At 37.8% G+C, this 19,217-nt stretch overlaps 1 protein-coding gene and 2 pseudogenes across 8 annotated transcripts in view; all 3 read right to left on the bottom strand.

The window, feature by feature from the left end:
• Positions 1 to 19,217, bottom strand: part of Ttll5 (tubulin tyrosine ligase-like family member 5) — a gene marked incomplete at its 3' end in the record, with an annotated part of 241,514 nt that overhangs the window by 209,720 nt on the left and 12,577 nt on the right. For 7 of the 8 annotated variants that reach the window (XM_013510126.1, XM_005414950.2, XM_005414953.2 and 4 more), the window contains 2 exon segments: positions 11,646 to 11,752; positions 13,451 to 13,533. In XM_013510126.1, the coding sequence (XP_013365580.1) occupies positions 11,646 to 11,752; positions 13,451 to 13,533 (190 nt within the window). 8 annotated transcript variants of the gene reach the window in all.
• LOC102024520 lies at positions 3,595 to 4,216 on the bottom strand (annotated as a pseudogene).
• LOC102024180 lies at positions 4,213 to 7,274 on the bottom strand (annotated as a pseudogene).

Genomic DNA, 19,217 nt, shown 5'->3' with positions numbered 1-19,217 from the left:
CACAAGTTAGCCAAGGGGCCAGATCACCACTTGATTCATTAGCATACAAAAAGACACTTTTGTAAAGATTCCACAGATTTTAGGAACTGTGCAGCAAGAACCAGAGACTTAAGACTAAATACAGATTTCACAGTATCACATTTTGCACCATCACCAATAATATTCACTATTCTACTTGCTTGGTACTTTGTTTTTTAACCATTCTAATACTTACATATTGGTACCTCATATGGTTTTAATTTGCATTCCACTGATGACTAATGATGCTGGGAATCTTTTCATGTCTTTATTTTCCATATGTTCATCTTATATGAAGTACCTAAATCTTTCACCCACTTTGAAAAATAGGCTTGTTTGTTTTCTTATTATTGAGTTTTGTGAGCTCATTATGGGCTCTGGATACAAAGTCCTTATTGGATATGTTTAGTAAATATTTTCTGTATTCCACAATTTTTTTTTGTTTTTGATACTGGTTCTTGAACCAAAGTTCTTCATGCTGAAGTACATCCTCAGCTCTTTTCTTAATTTTACATCTTGAGACAGGGTCTTGCTGAGTCACTAAATTGCCTAGGCTGGGCTCCAGCTTGTGATCCTCCTACCTCAGCCTCCCAGAATGCTCGGAACTCAGGCCCATACCACCACATCTAGCTGATTTTCTTAACAGTGTCTTTCAGACCACAGATGTTCCTAATTTTGATGAAGTCCATTTTATCATTTTTTATGCATCATGTTTGGTATATCAAAGACATTTTTATCTAACCCAGGATCATAAAGACTTTTTTCTCTCTACAAATTTTACAGTTAATGTTTCACATTTAGGTCTATAATCTTTTTTCCAAATAGGCTTTTAAAAACTGAGTTATAAAAAATTTTGAGTTATAAATGCAAAATCTATTCTAAAACAAATTTTGAATGTAAATAAACAAAAAGACTGTGTTTTAACTCTAATTTTTATTTATTTATTTATTTATTTATTTATTTGGGGGAGTACTGGGAATCAAAGTCAGGACCTCATGCTTGTCAGGCAGGTGCTGTGCCACTGAGCTAAATCCCTGGCCTAATTCTAACTTTTAATAAATATACTCAAAATTTTAGGTTATAAAAATGAAATAAGCTGGGAATGGGGACACTCACTTGTAATCCCAGCACTCAAGAGGCTGAGACAGGAGGATCACTGCAAGTTCAATGCCAGTCTGGGCTACACAGTGAGTTCAAGGCTAGCCAGAACTACCTAGTGAGACCTTGTCTCAAAAACAAACAAAACACCCCCACAAAACTAAATATGGTATAACCAGGTGTGGTGGTACACGCCTATAACCCCAACACTAGGGAGGTTTGTTTCGCCACAAGTTTGAAGGCAGCCTGGGCTGCCGAATGAGCTCAAGGCAAGCCTAAAGTACACAGCAAGACCCCGTCTCAAAAAACTAAATGTATAAAAGAAATTCCAGCTGCATAAAGCTTTATCAACCAAGTCTGTGCCTATTCACTACCACAAATCATTATGAGATATTTTAGGAAAGCTGTATGTCTTATTTAATTGAATTACCATTCTCTAATAGTATAAAAAATATGGATTATTCATGTAATAAAAACATCAATATATCAATTTACAAGTTCCAAAACCAAAGCACTCTAGAGAAAGAAAACCAGAAACCTGGAAAATAACAACTTGGTAAGGAGAAAGTACATCTCCAGGAATCAGGAAGGATCAAATTTTTTTATAACTCAGTTTTTAAAAGCCTATTTGGAAAAAAGATCATAGACCTAAATGTGAAACATTAACTGTAAAATTTGTAGAGAGAAAAAAGTCTTCATGATCCGGGGTTAGATAAAAATGTCTTTGATACACCAAACATGATGCATAAAAAATGATAAAATGGACTTCATCTCCAGGAATCAGGAAGCTACCCACAAGGTGAGATATAAGGCCTAGTTTGCTGGCAGGAAAATCAGAAGCTACACCGAAGTTGGAGAAATGAAGCATAATGCAAAGACAAGAACAAAGCAATGAGGACTCTCGCCCAGCTACTGCAAAGGGGAACCTGTCTCCATAGATATAAGGTAAGCCCACACGGTGAGATATAAGGCCTAGTTTGCTTGGCTCTCAGGCTGGCTGGGTCTAAAAGCACTGGCAGTAAGCAAAGCAGCCTGCTTAAAAACCCCTGCCCTGCTGCTTGCATCCAGTGCAAATCAGAAGTCTGACCGCTTTTCCCTTCTACTGAGCTATAGCACTCGCCCAGGCTTAGACAGATGCCGCAGCCTGAGGTAAACAGACAGAGGCTTCTGGAACAGGGGACTCACAAACCCACAGGTCATAAAGCCAGGTAGAGGAAGCTATAACTTCCTGTATTCCAAAACTACAGATCCTAAAAAGAAACCACTAATTCAAAAATAGAGAAAAATCTCCACCCACCTCCTTTGGATTCACCTCTCTCTCTGTTTTTCACTGATTTGGAGGGGAGGTGTTTTTTCTTTCTTTTTTATTGTTTTTATTTTTTGAGACAGGTAGTCTGTGTAATTCAGGCTGGCCTCAAACTCTTGGCAATCCTCCTGCTTCAGCTTCCCTAGTGGTGGGATTACAGGAATGTGCCAAGCCTGGCTCTTTTTTCTTTCTTTTATTCTCTTTTGTATTTCTCATTTCTCTTCTTTAAAAACTTTATTCTTATTTAACTTTATTTGTTTTACTAGTATATATGTCATACATATTGATCACATTCGTAAGAATTTGTATTTATACACAAAACATCTCAATTCTTTTTTCCCATCCCAGTCCCCTCCTTTCAGCCCTTTTTCCTCTCCCTGTTTACACAAGTTTTGCTTCCATTTTTTCCCTTCCACTCTCCCCCATGCCTGTGTTCCCCTTCCCATTCAAACATGTTCTCCCTATTTCCCAATATCTGTCTGCCATTATGCCCCTCATTTACCCTTAGGTTTCCCATACAAAAGAAATAATGCAGTATTTAAACTTGGGTGCCGTTTAAGTGAAATAAAGGTGCATCCATTTTCCTACAAATAATTCAAATTTATCCTTCTTTATGACATACCAGTACTCCATTGTATATAAATACCCACATTTTCTTCATCCATTCATCTGCTGATGGGCATATGGGTTGTTGCCAAGATTCAGCTATTATATATTGTGCTGCTATAAAAATGGCTATGGATAGATCACTGTGGTATGATGCTTTTAAGTCTTGCAGAAATGGGAATGGCTGGGTCAAATGGAATCTCTAGTTCTAGTTTTTGAGCAGTCCCATACTGACCTCCACAGTGGTTGCACCAGTCTACACTCCCACCAACAACAGAGAAGAGTTCCTTTTTCCCCACAGCCTCACCAGCATTTTTTATTGGTTGATTTCTTGATGATAGCCATTCTTTCTAGAATGAGATGGAATCTAGCTATTGTTTTAATTTGCATTTCTTGAATGACCAATGATATTGAGCATTTGGTTTTTGAGGTGTTCCATGCAGAGTAGCAAATGATGATAATTTTTTAAAAAATGATTCATCTATTTTATTTTTATATAATAGGTATTCAATTCCATAAAAAACTGCAAACATCATCTTTATTAATATTTAAATATGGTCCTGTAAATGAAATCAGAAAAAATCCTAAGAATTATAAAAATTTTGAGAATATGAAACTTTTTCACTTCTGAAAAGTATATGTTTTAAAGATTGAAAGCCAGTAAATGTAGAAGTTGAAGGAGAAGAGAAAATGCTGACAATACATTATTTGAACTGTCCTCTTCCCAAATATCCAAAACATTGCCTATACCACTGTTTTCAGTGTAGCTTGTAAAACCCCAAAACTCTGACTTCTCTGCACTAGTCTGAAATAAATCCAGTATGGATTGCACCAGTGAACTACAATTCTGTTTTCTTGTCTAATAAGAAATTCAGTCCTTTCCTTATCTGATTCAGCATCTGGCTCCAGATTTTCTTTATTATTTTGTCATCATAATAGTCTCGCTTTTAGGTGGATCTTATTAACAGGTAAATTATCCATATTCTTGATGTCATATTCACCGAGTTCCTCAGGAGGATGACAGAACGGAATTTTTGTGTTTATTGTTAGGTTGTCTTTTGAACTGTTTGTTGTTAATAGATCAGAATCATGACCAAATATTGAATGAAGGTCCTTTCCTTTAGATCTTTTTTGGGAAAAAGCATAGTATCTGACTTCTGTTTTGGGATACATTATTATTCATCTTGAAATGAGAAACTTATACAGATGTCTGTAGACTACTAGGACAGTGATCTGCTTCTAGGTTATTTTCATTTATAGTTAATTTATGTTCAGAAATGTCAAGAATACATTCCTGGTTGTTTTTTTCACATGGAGGTAGCTGCATAAAACTCTGTTTTGGGTCATTTTCAGCTGTATTTAACATGGAACATTCATTAATCATTTTCTCATTAAGTCTTTTCAATTCATTTGAAGGGTAAGGGATAGTCTTTTTCTGCATGTTTGAAGAAATAGGAGAAAGGGACCCAACACTGTATTTTATTCTTTTCTTTTTAGGTGTATCTTTTTCATATTCCACAAAATAAAAAACTAATTTTGACACAATATCATCAACAACTTGGTACTGGTTACTCTCTGCAAAGTTTCTGTGCTGCTCACCCAGAAGGTGAGTTTCAAGATCTTCATGTTTCTGTAAGCAACATTCACAATATCCTTTTTTCCTTCTCTTTCAGCTGGAGTTGAATTGGGGTTCCACGGCATTTATCACAATCTGTTTGGATTCTTAGTTTAACCTGAGTTTGCTTTTGGATGCTAGATGGCTTATCTACATCAAATGGACTACAGGGCTTCTGAACAGAATAGTCTATTATAGGCATATTGGCCAGCTGAAGATAAAATGGCCTATAAAGTTGGTTTATATCTTCTACTTTTACAAAAGGCTTTTTGAGTCTTCCTGTTCTTGTTTTTTGTGTTCCACATTAACATTTTCCCCCACATCTCTTACAGAAGTACTTGATTTCTTGAGCGAGTACAGCTCTTTTTTCTTTTGTTCAATGTAGCATCTAATAACATCAATATGAAGAATTTTTACTCCTCATGATAAGGCATTTGATAATATACTATTTGAAGGAATAAGGTCATGATCCTTGATAGCTTTTTTGACTAGTAATTTTCCTCTGCTTAAACACATTGTGTCTGGAGTCTTAAATGAACTTCCGTCATGACTGGGATGAGGTGAAGTGGTTTCTGCAGTATATGCAGACTCTGGACTTGGTACAGGAGAAATTCAACTCAGTATTTGTCCAAATTTTGCTTCCTTTTTATTTGAACTAAGATAATGGATATCTTTGCTGAAAAATTCTTCAACTCTGTCCTAGGTCCTTTATGTCCTTTTGCAGTTTTTCAGATAAGATGACAGAAGGTAAGTCAAGGTAAAATACTTTTCCCCAGAGTGGCTTATATTTGAATTTTTCTGATCTGTTATTACTTTTAAGAGATTTCAGAGATGACCTGTTCTTTCCATTTTTGACTTGGATTCCACCTGTATTTAAAAAAGCTTAGACTTAATCATTTCTTACAGATGAAAGTTTTAGTTAAAAAAATGGAACGCTTCATGAATTTGCGTGTCATCCTTGCACAGGGGCCATGCTAATCTCTGTACTGTTCCGATTTTAGTATATGTGCTGCCAAAGTGAACACACATAATGATAATTTAACTTCTTTCCTATCTATTCCTTTTCTTTGTTTATTGTATCTAATTGCTCTGCCTAATGTTTCCAGAACTATATTGAACAGGAGTGGTGATATGGGCATCCTTGTCTTGTTCCTGATTTTAGAGTGAAACTTTCAGTTTTTGACCATTTAGTATGATGTTAGCTGTTGGGTTTGTCATAGATGGCTTTTTTCAGATTGAAAGACATTTTATTCCAATTTTCTGTACAGTTCTTTTTTATCATGAATATATATTTGGACTTTGTCAAATGCTTTTTCTGTGCCTGAGATGATCATGTGGTTTTTGTTCTTGGTTCTGTTAACATGGTATATTACACTCATTGATTTGTATATGTTGAACCATCCCTGCACTCCAGGGATAAATCCCACCTGGTTGTGGTATATAATCTTCCTGATGATTTGCTGAATTTAGTTTGTTAGTATCTTACTGAGGATTTTTGCATCTGTGTTTTTTTTTTTTTTTCTTTTCTTTTTGTCTTTTTGAGGCAGGGTCTCACTATGTAGTTCAGGCTGGCCTTGAGCTCACTCTGTAGCCCAGGCTGGTCTTGAACTCACAAAGATCCTCCTGCCTCAGCCTCTGGAATGCTGGGATTACAGGCATGTGCCACCATGCCTGGACCTGTAGCTATCTTTTTTGGTTGGATCCTTCTCTGGTTTTGGTAATGCTCGCTTCCAGGAATGACTTTGGGAGCTTCCCCTTCTATTTAATTGAAGGGTTTGAAGAGTAGGGGCATTAGCCCTTCTCTAAAGTTCTTATGAAATTCAGCAGTGAATCATTAGGACCTAGGCTTTCCTTTGTTAGCAGTTTTATTACTTCAATTTCACTGACTGATAATATTAAGTTATTTAGAACTTTTATCTTTTTTATTCAGCTTTGGCAATTCATATATATATATACTAATATACTACTAATATATATACTAATATATATACTGTATATATACTAATATATACACTAATACATTACTAATATATACTATATACTATATATACTATATATACTAATATATACTACTAAGATATATACTAATATAATATATATAATACTAGAATATATATTATACTAAATACCTATATAATACATATATTATACTAAATATCTATATATTATACTAAATATCTATGTCTAAGAATCTGTCCATTTCTTCTGAGTTTTCCATGGTATTAGAATACAGATTTTCATGACAGGAAACCACCTCCTGAAGTGAAACTGGGCAATATGGGTTAACTGTACAGCTAAGCTCTCTGAGAAAGCTGATGGGCATGATCCTAACTATGTACAGGTATAGCTATAATGTAATGGGAGCAGAGCATGACAGACTTAGAAGTTCTGCCAGAACTCCCCTTGACTACTGTCCCCCCAAACCACCACTGCTTCACTTCTGCTTCTGTAACTACACCTGACAACAGCTTGCAATGTAAGGTTGCCCCCAGAATAAGAATGATATAAAAGTAAAAGCAAGACCCTACTCAGGGCTCTCAGGAGGACATGGGTCCCTGTGGAGATGCTGGCAAAGTAAAATGGCTCCTTGCTCCTAAACTCCGTGTCCAGGAGATTTGGTGGAATTCCCATTTATCTCCTGCTTCACTCAAGGTAGATATTAATGATTTTCTGGATTTCTGCAGGATCTGTTGTGATTTCACCCTTTTCATTCCTAATGGCATATATTTGGGTCTTTTCTTTCATTTTCTTGATAAGGTTGGCTAAGGGTTTTTCTATTTTATTTAATCTTTCAAAGAACCAGCTCAATTCATTGATTCTTTGTTTTGTTGTCTTAGTCTCAATTGCACTAATTTCTCTAATATCCACCCTCATATGCACTTTGGGGTTAGCTTGCTCTTCTTTTTCTAGAACTCTGAGGTTCAATAATAGATTATTTACTTGAGCTTGCTCTGTTTTTCTGATGTGTGTATTCACCACTATAAATTTCCTTCACAGGACTGCTTACACTGCATCCCATAATTTTGGTATGTACTGATATTACAGGCATTATTAATTGTAGAAACTGTCTAGTTTTGGTATGTACTGGCATTATTGTTTAGTTGTAGAAACTGTCTAATTTCTTCTTTAATTTTATCAGTGACCCACTGGTTGTTCAGAAGGGTGTTATATAATTTCCATGTGTTTATGCAGTTCTTGTGGTTTCTTTTGCCACTGACTTCCAATTTCACTGTACTAGGATCTGATAATATGCGTGGGATAATTTTAATTCCTTTGCACTTACTTAAGCATATTCTATGAGCTAATATGCAGTCTGTCTTGGAGAGTCTCGTGTTGCTTAGAATATGTATTCCAATGTAATGGGGTGGAACACTGTAGATATCTACTAAATCCTTTGTTTAAAAGCTTGGTTCAGCTTTGATTGTTTCTTTGTTGTTTTTTTGTCTAGTTGATCTATCCGTGACAGTGGGATACTGATGTGCCCCTTTAGAATTGTATTAGTGCTTATCTGATTTTTCATATTCATTGATGCTTGTTTTATATAGTTGGGTACACTGGTATTTGGTGCATATATGTTCATGACTGCTACCTCTTTTCTTGCAGTTGTTCCCTTAACAAGTATGTAGTGACCTTCTTTGTCTCTTCTGATCAGTCTTGACTTGAAATTCACTTTGCCTGCAAATAGAATAGCTACCCCTGCTTTTTTTCCAGGTTCCTGTCACATGCAGTATTGTTTTCCATCCTTTGACTTTCCATCTGTTTCTTGTATGCAGGATATTGTTAGATTTTGTTTCTTGATCCATCTTGCCACTCTGTTTCTTTTGATTGGTGAATTGAGACATTCACATTGATGATTATAACTGTTATCTACTGACTTATCCTTGTCATATTATTTTTCTGTTATTGATTACCTTTCTTTCCCTTCTGTCTAACTGCCTGCCTTGACTGGTGGATTCATCCTCTTGGGATTCATGGAATTTTTGTCCTTGTTGTCTTTTACTAGCATATCTTTCAGAACTTTTTGGAGTGCTGATTTGGTGGTCATGAACTTCTTTAGGTGTTCTTTCTCACTGAAGTATCTTATTTCTCCAGAAAGTCTGGAAAAATAATTTTTCAGGGTACATCAATCTGGGTTGGAGGTTGTTTTCTTTTATGGCTTGAAATACTTCAAGCTCTCCTTGACTTAAGGGTTTGTGTTTAGAAGTCTGCTGTAATTCTGATGGGTTTTTCTTTTTCTCTTCCTTTTAATTTTTCCTTTACTCTTTTTTTCTCCTTTTCTCATCTTTGTTCTTTTCTGTTACCTTTATGTAATTCTATTTTTTTCTATTCCTTAATAGGATTCTTTATTTCATTTTTCTTTCATCTTCCATTGCTTAATTTTTCAAATCTTTCTCCTTTTATTCTCCTGTCCATCACTCTCTGTATTTTTACTAGTATAAACATTAAGTATTATTAATCTTTAGATAGTTACCTCTATGTTATTACTATTCAATTTGCTTCTACTGTTAGTAGAGATACAGTTGTCACATTTAGTAGCTGTTTACTGTATGTTAATATTAGGTTTGTCTTAGTGTTTATGCTGTAATTATAGATCTGTTTTCTGTGGTGAAGGGTGGTAAAGTATTGGTTCTTTTTTTGTTCTGTGTTTTTTCTGTTTTGTTTTTTGAGACAGGTCTCACTATGTACTTCAGGCTAGCCTTGAACTCATGGCAATCCTCCTGTTTCATGCTTCTGAGTGCTGGGACTATACATATGCACCATTACACCTGGCCCAGCACTGGTTAGTATGGTATGTTAGTACCCAGTTTGTCTTCGACACCATTAATGTCACTGATTCACTTGCTATTGCCAGGGTGGCATAGATATTGCTAATATAAGGTTTTCTCTGTATGCCAATATCCAGAGTACCTTTGTATTACATAAGGAACAAACAATACTGTGGTCCTTTCCCAGAGAACTAGGTGTTGAGCCAATTACCCTGCATCCTTCCCTCCCAAATTAATAGAAGTGATTGGATCTTGGGACAGAGGCAAAGGCATATAATTAGCTATGCCCAGTGGCCTACAGTTAGCTATTGAAAAGCAGACACTACAGAGATCTCCATACTAGTGACAAAGTCTTTCTACTATAAGCACACACAAACCAAAGCCAAAAAAAAAAAAAAAAGAAAAGAAAAAGAAATATGAGGAGACAAGGCAACAAAATACCTTCCAAAAACTTCCAACTTCCCCCTAAAGCTAAGCAATGGGGAAGTAATCAAAAATCACACACCCAAATTATCTGAAAGAATAACCAAGGTCATTAAAAACATAGATCAGGAAGGTTCTCAGTGAGTTCAAACAAGATACTATAATTAAACAAATAATGAACATAATAAAGAAAATGATCAGCAAGTTTATAGAAAATATTAATAAATAGCTAGCTCACAGAATTAGATAAAGGTAATAGAAAAGAATAAAGAAGAAAAAAGAGGAGAAAAATAAGAATAAAAAAGAAAAAATTAAAAGGAAAGAAAAACCCATCAGAATCACAATACAAAACATGAATGACTGGGACGTAGGATATAGCTCAGTGGCACAGTGCCTGCCTGGCAAGCATGAAGTCCTGAGCCTGATTCCTGGTACCAAAAAAAAAAAAAAGAATGACAAGTTTGACAAAGAATTAAGAAAGAGTCCATGAAAATATTCTAAGTGGAAATCCAGGAGATTAAAACTTCAATTGGAAATATGGGTACCAGAAGCAACCAATGTAAGGACAGTGTATCAGAACTAGAAGACAGGGCTGCGGTCAGAGACCCATTATTCAAAGATACCTTAAAAACACAAGAGAACGTGAGAAATGGGTCCAACAGCTGCTAGATGACACAAAGAAGACTAATTTAAGATTAACTGGAATTTGTGAAAAATCAGAAGACAACACAGATGACACAGAAACCCTATATAAGAAACAGTACCAGAGAACTTTCCAAATATAAGGGAAGATGTAGTTAAGTTCTCAATGCGGATCTTAACCTGGGATGTTACTATAAGAAGATCATTTAGTCTAAAATTAAGGTCTGTGTTGGGCCCTGTGTAGGAGGGACATAAGACCGGTTTGCAATCAGTGCACTGGCTTTAGGACTGTAAATATGGACTAGGTAACCATTAATTTCTACTTTCTTGGATAATTTGTTTTTCTAATATACAAAACTTTCCCCCTAAAAACAAATTAATGAAACTTCTCAGAAATTTTAGTATTTTAGAAACTGAATTTGTCCGTCAATTTGCATCTTCACTTGGAATTAACAGAGAATTATTTTTGTCAGGCTGTGTTTCTCAAGTCACATCTAGAGAGCTGTGGCATTAAAAACTTTCAGAATGTTTGTGTTCTCTCTTATTTTGTTATTTCAAGCCGTCCTTTCTTCCTCCTTTCTCTTTTTTCCCAATTTTCATTTTTTATTAGCACGTCTGCAGTACATAATAGTCACATTTCCACTGGGGCATTGGTGTGTGTATATAATGCATCCCAATTCTTTTTTTCATCTCTCCTCCTCTCCCTCTCTGTCTCGTGATCCTCTTCCCATTCAAAAAAGATTTACCTCCCTACTTCCTATTATCTTTTATCTTGCTCTGTATATACTGGGTTTTGCGCAGGGTTTTTTTGTCCTTTTGTCTGGAACCCTGGAAATTCTTACAACTAAAGACAATGCATTGTATTAACATACCATTCTTTTATAAAGAGGAAAAACAATAACTGAAAGGGAAGGGGGAAAACCCATCCACAACAGATGCTCTTAAGCAGCTCAGTTTTAGGAACGAGAACTAGAAATTGTCTCTTTAAAATCATCCATGCCTCTTCAGCCTAGAAGACTATCTATAAGCACCCAGGGATATGAGCACTTCAGTCTGGTTTGCAGGCTACGCCCCTATACTCGATGACCCTCTTAGAACTTAATTATATGCTGGCTACCTGGTTTAGGCTTAGCTATCTTTACCTGTAGCAAAGCAGCTACAAGAGCATTACCTGGGAAAGTGATTAACTTTTTGTGCTTCAGAGAGGGTGCGAAGTAAAAAGGGCTTCAAGTGAGATCCGGTCCACATCAGGTTATAGTCAGTGCTGCTTGGGTGAACCTGAGGGCAGACAGAAACACAGAATGCAAAAACCTCTCAGAGACAGCCCCTCTCCTGGAAGAGCACTGGCTGAAAGAGCCACAGTCATTTTTCATCCACAGACAACTCACAGGAATGGCCCAATGATTATGTAAGCCTAGTGAAACAAAAGCAACTGTCACAGAACATACAACAGAACACATTTAAAGAATGAGAGAGGTGCCAAGCACAGTGGCATACACCTGTAGTCACAGCTACTCAGGAGGCTGAAGCTGGAGAATCCCACAGCCTGGGCAACTTGGAAAGATATTGTCTCAAACAAATAAGCCAGTAATAGTGGTGCACACATGTTATCCAAGCATTCTGGGAAGCTAAGGTAGGAAGATTCCAAGTTTAAGTCTACCCTGGGGAACTGTTTCCATATCTCAAAATAAAAAAATTAAAAAAGGATTGGGGATGGAGCTTAGTGTGAAAGCCCTGGGTTCAAGCATATCCTCCCCCACTCCAAATTGCAAAAAATAAAATAAATTTACCACCCTTTTTAAAAGTTGATGATGTTTCTCAATATTCTTGCTTATCAAAGTATAAGATTAGGCCCCAACCCCAAAACTGCAGATATTAGGTAGAAAGTATTAATCAGAACTGAAACCTCATAGTAGCAAACCAATTCAGGTTGTATTTGTTCATTAGAATTCATTTGTCCATTCACTCAACAATTACTTACTCTATGCCTACAATGTGATAAGACCATAGCAAGCACTGGAGATAAAAAAGCAAAAACTAAATATACAAAGGTGTCAGAAAGTCACCCACTATCTCCTATAGATCTCAACTAAGAATATGGAGCTAGCAACCAGTCTTTCATCAGTGGTCTCAAAGTATCTGTAGCAGAGGTCTGTTCTGCATTTTTGCCTGTCCTTTTATGACAACATCTCAATATTCTTGATTTTCATTAGGGGAAAGACTTATTCCTTGTTTGGTATGTAAGCATGTATTTATTGAGACAGGGTCTCGCTACGTAGTTCAGGATGGCCTTAAACTCACTCTGTAGCCCAGGCTGGCCTCAAACTCGCAGCAATCCTCCTGCTCAGCCTCCCAAGTGCTGGGATTACAGGCATGGGCCACCATGCCCGCCCTTACTCCTAGGTGTTAAAGAATACATCAGTCATCCATGCACTCTCCCCCACAAGGAGAGAATCGTGAACCAAAGCTAATCCAGTCATTCTATGTCTGGAGAAAGGCACAGGACAATGAAGGGAGTCTAGTAATGCCCACGGCAGTGCGTGGAGAAGACAATCCTGAAGATTACTGACCCCATGTGCCCAAGGCTACCCTGCTCTTTCTCCTCCTGACTTCTCAGATTTTCCTCTAATTCTGCCATCCTTTGTACACTTCTCCAAATCTCTTTTGGCTTAAGTTATTCAAAGTCCAATTCTAGTGGCTACAATCTAAGAACCTTAATTGGGTACCAGACAATGTCATATGAGAACTCAGCATCTGGCACAAGCCTAAGAACATAGCAAGAGAGAAATAGAGTCCTGTGGAAATGCTCTCCTTGTATTGCAGGGAGAAACTGGTAAAACCACTAACAAATTCGATCCAAGTTCTACATCTTCAGTAAACACTGGTCCCATGTACTTTCTAGAGCTGGCAGCTAGCTAAGTGGCTAGGATTTTCAGCTTTTGAGTAGGTCAGGTGAGGTAGTAAAAACAAGCTTACCTCATGAAATCCATGGGCTGTCAGAATGCTGCGTACCAGGCGACTGTCCGTTCGCACAATCTTATAAGACAAATGATAACGTTCTAAAGAGAAACACAGAATCAAGTTTATTAACCTGCAAGTTAACAATAAAAACAAAATAAACTCTAAAATGGTTGCTTTCTTCATTATACTCAGTCACATTATGTTGTCAGCTTTAAAACTATCCTACAAAGGGCTCTGTAGCTCAGCATTATAGCACTTGCCCGCCATGTACACAGTCCTGGATTCAATTCCAGGTACTGCAAAACAAAAATGAAAACACCTATTGTAAATAACTGATGATATTTGGGACCAAGGGTCCAAATATCTGAGACTCTGCGGTTTGCTAAACTCGGATAGCAGAAAAAAATTTACATCCTTGCTTTCACTAACTTCTAACTAAAATTTTCACAATGCCTTCAAAGAGGAATGCAGGCAACAGAGCAGGAGTAAGTAATAACAGTATCTGTGATGCCACCAATAGATCGGGTATTTTAATATCACTTCTCAATTGTTACAATTTCCTCAGAGTACCATTCTTATAGTATTTGTAAGTTATGATAGTTAACAAAAACTTTCACTATATTGTGTTATTTAATGCAATGATAAAGCAGGTATATCATAATTTTTAAATATTTTAATTACAATATTTCAGTGCAATTGATTTCCTTTGTAGTCATTTTTTTTTTTTAATCCCCTTAAAAACATTCTACTCAGAACTGGCCCCAGGCTTCCCCAGACTGCCAAGGCGATCCACTGTACCCAAAAGGCTAAGATCCCTGTTCTAGACAGCCCTGTGTCTGACCACACTCATTACAGGCATGTTGCAGGCCACAGGTTAGAAACTGGTAGCCCCGGGACCAAATCCAGCCAGGAGACGTGGTTTGTTCATTCCTTACAGTGCTCCAAAAACAAAAGTGAATTCATTGCTAACCTTTGGAAATTGGGAGAATTAACAGAAAAGTCTGGATTTGGGGGCTTTTCTTGAAAAAATGTGGCAACCTTGGGCTCTTTTCTCTCCAGTGTAAGAGTCATCTGGAGACCAGCAACTGTTCCCTGAAGGACAGGGCCACACTGTCCAGTTCAGCCAGTGCCAGGCTTGCTTCTGCCATGCACACTTCCTGTCAGGCCCCTGTAGGAACATGTGCCTATGAGCCTGTCTTACAGGGAAGTTTAATCACATCAGATCTTGACTGAGCCCCAAAGATGACCATTTATTCTGGACTATTAAATTCAATTTCTTTCTATGTGCCACTCCACACTGAGAAAACTGGCTAAAAATCCTACAGAATGCTGGACATGGTTGCATATGCCTGTAATCCCAGCACTCAGGAGGCTGAGATAGGAGGATCACTGTAAGTTCAAGGCCAGCCTGAATTACAAGTGAGACCTACAGAACAATTTTTTACAAGGATTCTATATAAAAAATTTGCTGAATTACTATAGTACAGACCTTACAGATACACTCTAGGACAGTATTTAGCCTCCACTGTCAAAACCATCTAAAGATAGCCATTTCTTTCTATCAATTTATGTGAAAATATTCATAAATCACTGCTGCTCCTTGCCCAGGCCTGGCAGGCACTCCGTGCAAAGTAGATGCACAAAGCCTGGCACAAACAAGCTGGGCATTCCATACACTGTATAATTATTCCTGTGGCAAGCTTCTAAAGACCAGTTACAGTCTTTTCCCAATGATCCATCACTCATGTGTTGCCGCTGCAATATGGTTATAAGAGAAATAGTGCAGACTATATGGTGCAGAATAGAATGTCAGTGCAGAGCACCGCTTAGGAATATGTGTTCTGATTCTGAGTTGGAGAGGGAAAGCACTAGATAGGCCTGGAACATCTTGCTATGACAAAATACAGGGAAGTGCTCAAGAACTGGGAGCATGTCACAAATGGACAAATCTGAGACAATCTGAATATAATTTATTTTTGAGACAGTGTCTCACTAGGCTGTCCAGGCTGAACTTAGACCTTTAATCCTGCATCAGCTTCTCAGGGGAGAATAGTGACAGACCTATAATGCACTTACTTATAAAAGAATCTATGAGAACACACTGACAAGGTAAGAAGGTATACTTGTTTTCTTCTGCTACTATTTACAGAAATTCCACATTTAAACAGACATTTATCATATTATGGTTCTGGAGGTCAGAAGGCTAGCACCAGTCTCTCACAGGCTAAAATCAGTGGGCTCTGGATAGGGTTTGTGCCCTTTTTCTAGCTTCTAGTGGCCACAGTTTGTAACTCATGGTTCCCTTCCTTTACCTTCAAAGGAAGTAATGACAGGTCTAGTTTTTCTCACATTGGGTCACTCTTGCCTCTTCTACCTCCTTATTCCATTTGGAAGGGCTCTGGTGATGATGTTGGACATTCCTAGGTAATCCAGGATAATCTCCTTATCTCAAAAACATATGGGTAGCAACTTTAATCCTTCTTACCATGTAAGGTGATATATTCACAAGCTTCAAAGATTAGGATATAAACATATTGGGGGGGCTTACCATGATCCACATTCAAGATCCCAAAGATTCACACTCCTCTCACATGCAAGATACATTCAACCCAAAGTCTAAGTCTAGAATATCACCTAAATGTACTAGCTCAAAATCCCCATATCTCACTGGGTATACAGGAAAACATCTGTGATCCCAGCACTCAGGGAGGCTGATGCAGGAGGATAGCAAATCCCAACTCAGCCTGGGAAACTTAGCAAGATCCTATCTCAAAATAAAAACTAAAAAACAGGGTAAAGATGTAGTTCAGAGAGAAGGTGCCGAGTTCAACCCCCAGTTCCAAAACAAATGACTATAACAAAACCACTCCCAAGTCACATCATCGAAATGAAGCATAGGTATGATTTACCCTGGGAAAAATCTGCTCTTAAGAAACAAGTTATTTGTTCCCAAAATACAATAGCAGCACAGAACACTAGCTACAGATATCCTGGTTTAAAAGTGGAAAAGAACTGAAGGAAAAATAGGAGCCATACATCTTGATAATTTCAAAATCTAACCAAGCAAACTCCATTAGGTTTGGAGACCTCAGAACAGTGCTCCTAATTCACAGGTCTGCCCTCTGGGCTTAAGGCTCCACTCTTGAAGCAGCCTTCTTTTTTTAAAAAAGTTAGCACATTTTTACAGCTAAGTAGTTCTATCATTTGTTTTGCTTGCAGAATTTTGTGAGCCAGCAACCTTTTAAGTTTCATCCTTGGGCTGTTCCTTTTGTTATCAGGTAGTTCCTTCAGTGGGTTGCCAGTTAAATGTTACCAGGTTCTGGGTTGCTTGCCTCTTCCTCTGGAGTTAGATTGCAAGTTCTCTGTGTCTAGAACAAAGGACTGAACAAAACAAGCAAAAAGCACTGGCCAAATTTGTTCGAGAAAGGAAAAGTGAAGAATGAGGGAGGGAGAAACTGGCTCTGCACAGCAAGCTTGGGCTAAGTAAAAAGAGAAAATGCAATAAAAGGACACCTTGGAGAAAACAAGGCCAGCTACCATGAAGAAATTTCAAGTATGGGTCCTGACAGGCAGTGCTGTGATCCCACACCTCAGGCTGACACAAGGCCTATTGAAAACCTGGAAGAGTTCTTGTGAGAAGTCCACGTGTAGGACTCTGGAAACTGTTCTGTGCGCGTGTTCTGGGATCTTTGTAACTAACAGGTCATGCCTACTTCCCCAGCCAGCTTTGGCACGCCCTAATCTCCCATCTCACTTTCAGTCCAAGCTACAGTATATTTGCTGGTATTACATGCCAAAGAAACTTATACGTCCCTTGTGCATGGATTCACTCCCTAAGACAAGAAAATCCTCCAGAGATCTTTACTATTTTATGTCATTTTTAGGCTCCACATCCCTTGGTTTATAGTCCTCTTCTCCAGCTACAAAGGCAACCGTTATGGGCCTATTCCTCATGTAGCATCCCTCTATCTCCCTCTTCCACTTCAATACTCTCATGATTACACTGGGCCCTCTTCGATAATCTTCTTAGCCTAAAGTCAACTGACTATATACTTTAATTACATCTAAAATCTCAATTCCCCTTTGCCTTCTAAGGTATCATATTCACAGGTTCTGAAAATTAGGTAGATTTCTTCAGTGGACTATTATTCTGCCTACCAGAAAAAGGAAAGCTCTGGTTACAGAAAATCTACCTAATAAACATAAAAGGAAGGAGAAAAATGGAAACCCAACACTTCACAAAAATATAAGAGTGATTCAGACAAGATTCAAGGGAAACTAACAGGGGAGAGACTATTGGAAATAAGATACATCTTAAAATATCACTCTAGAGAATGCTTATAACAAGGGGGAAATGTATGTTTACAAAGACCCAATCTAGTGAACACCATCTTAACCAAATGATCAATCTTCGTGTCATGGTTTATACCCAGATGTCTGCCAAGACCCTCATGAACTCACAGGTAGGGCTTTTAAAAGGTGACTGGGTTATAAGGGCAGAATAGCTGACTTGATATTAGGAGGCAGGACCTGGTCAGAAGGGAACACTGGGGACATGACCTTAAAGTATATATCTCCCTCCCTTGCTCCTCCCTTCCCTCTCTGCTTCCTGTAAGCCATGCTGTAAGCAGCCCTCCTCCCCTCACTCCCTACCATGCCCATCCTACTTGGAGCCAACCAACTATGGACTGAAATATAAGCCAAACTAAACCTCTCCTTCCTTAAGTTGTGGGTACTGGGTACTTTGAACCAGCAAAGAGAAAGTGACTGAGACACATGCCATAACGAGTAATACAAAATAATGACACTGTGTGCTTCCAAAAGTGATGCACTGAGAATACAACTTCACCAAGTGATATTCCCACATATTTTTAAAACTCTGAATCTAGACAAGGATGTCAAGAGAACTTAAGGATATCTGTAGAACAACTAATCTAAACTCTTTTAAAAATTTGGTTATGGAAGATAAAAAAAAAATGTCTAGGAAATGGCTATAGATTACAGAAGAGTTAAAAAGTGTGACAACTCAATGTAATCTTTGATTGGATCCTAGATACAACAATGAAACAAAACAACCACAAAAGGCAAAAACTGGAACAATGAGGAAATGTACATAGAACTGTGGATCAGAGAATCTATTTTACTGAGGGTTCTACAGAAGATGCCCTTGTTCTCAGGAGATGCCTACCTATTGAATAACACACTAGGGTGAGAAGTCTCTGAACTAATTCTCTAGTGGTTCAGAGAGACAGAGAGAAATCAACATGGCAAAATGTCTTAATTGGTGAAAGCAAGAAGAGAGTGTATACTGTATGTGTTCACTGTACTATCTGTGCGATTAGTCTAATTTTAATTTTTCTAAACAACACATTTCAAAAATGAATGAAAATCAGCTCCTTTCGCTATAACTCTGACTACTAACATCTCTATTTTTGCACAAGTGAAAGCCACAGCTTCATCAGCTATGTAGTTCCCACTGGAGGCAAGAGTGGAGCCCAGTTCTGTGCACTGGACCCAGGGTGGCCGCTCAGGTCAGGACGTGGGGAGGCAGTCAGGAAGGTATGTGGGAGGACAGAGAGAGGGAGTAAGAACAGAAAGCAGGTCCCTACAGCTAAACTGCCAGAGTCAAATCCTGGCTCTACCATTTCCTTCCTGTGATTGTCAATGGTTATTTAATTTCTCTAATACTCAAACTACCTCATAAAACAAAGGTGAACACTCAGTTAATGTACGGGAAACTTCGGAACAGTTGTGGCTACTAGTTCAAGTTATTTTTACATAG

The sequence above is a fragment of the Chinchilla lanigera genome, unplaced genomic scaffold, assembly GCF_000276665.1.
Source record: "Chinchilla lanigera isolate Chin_1 unplaced genomic scaffold, ChiLan1.0 scaffold00211, whole genome shotgun sequence".
In the NCBI taxonomy this organism is placed as follows: domain Eukaryota; kingdom Metazoa; phylum Chordata; class Mammalia; order Rodentia; family Chinchillidae; genus Chinchilla; species Chinchilla lanigera.
This window is presented reverse-complemented; position numbering and strand designations above follow the sequence as displayed.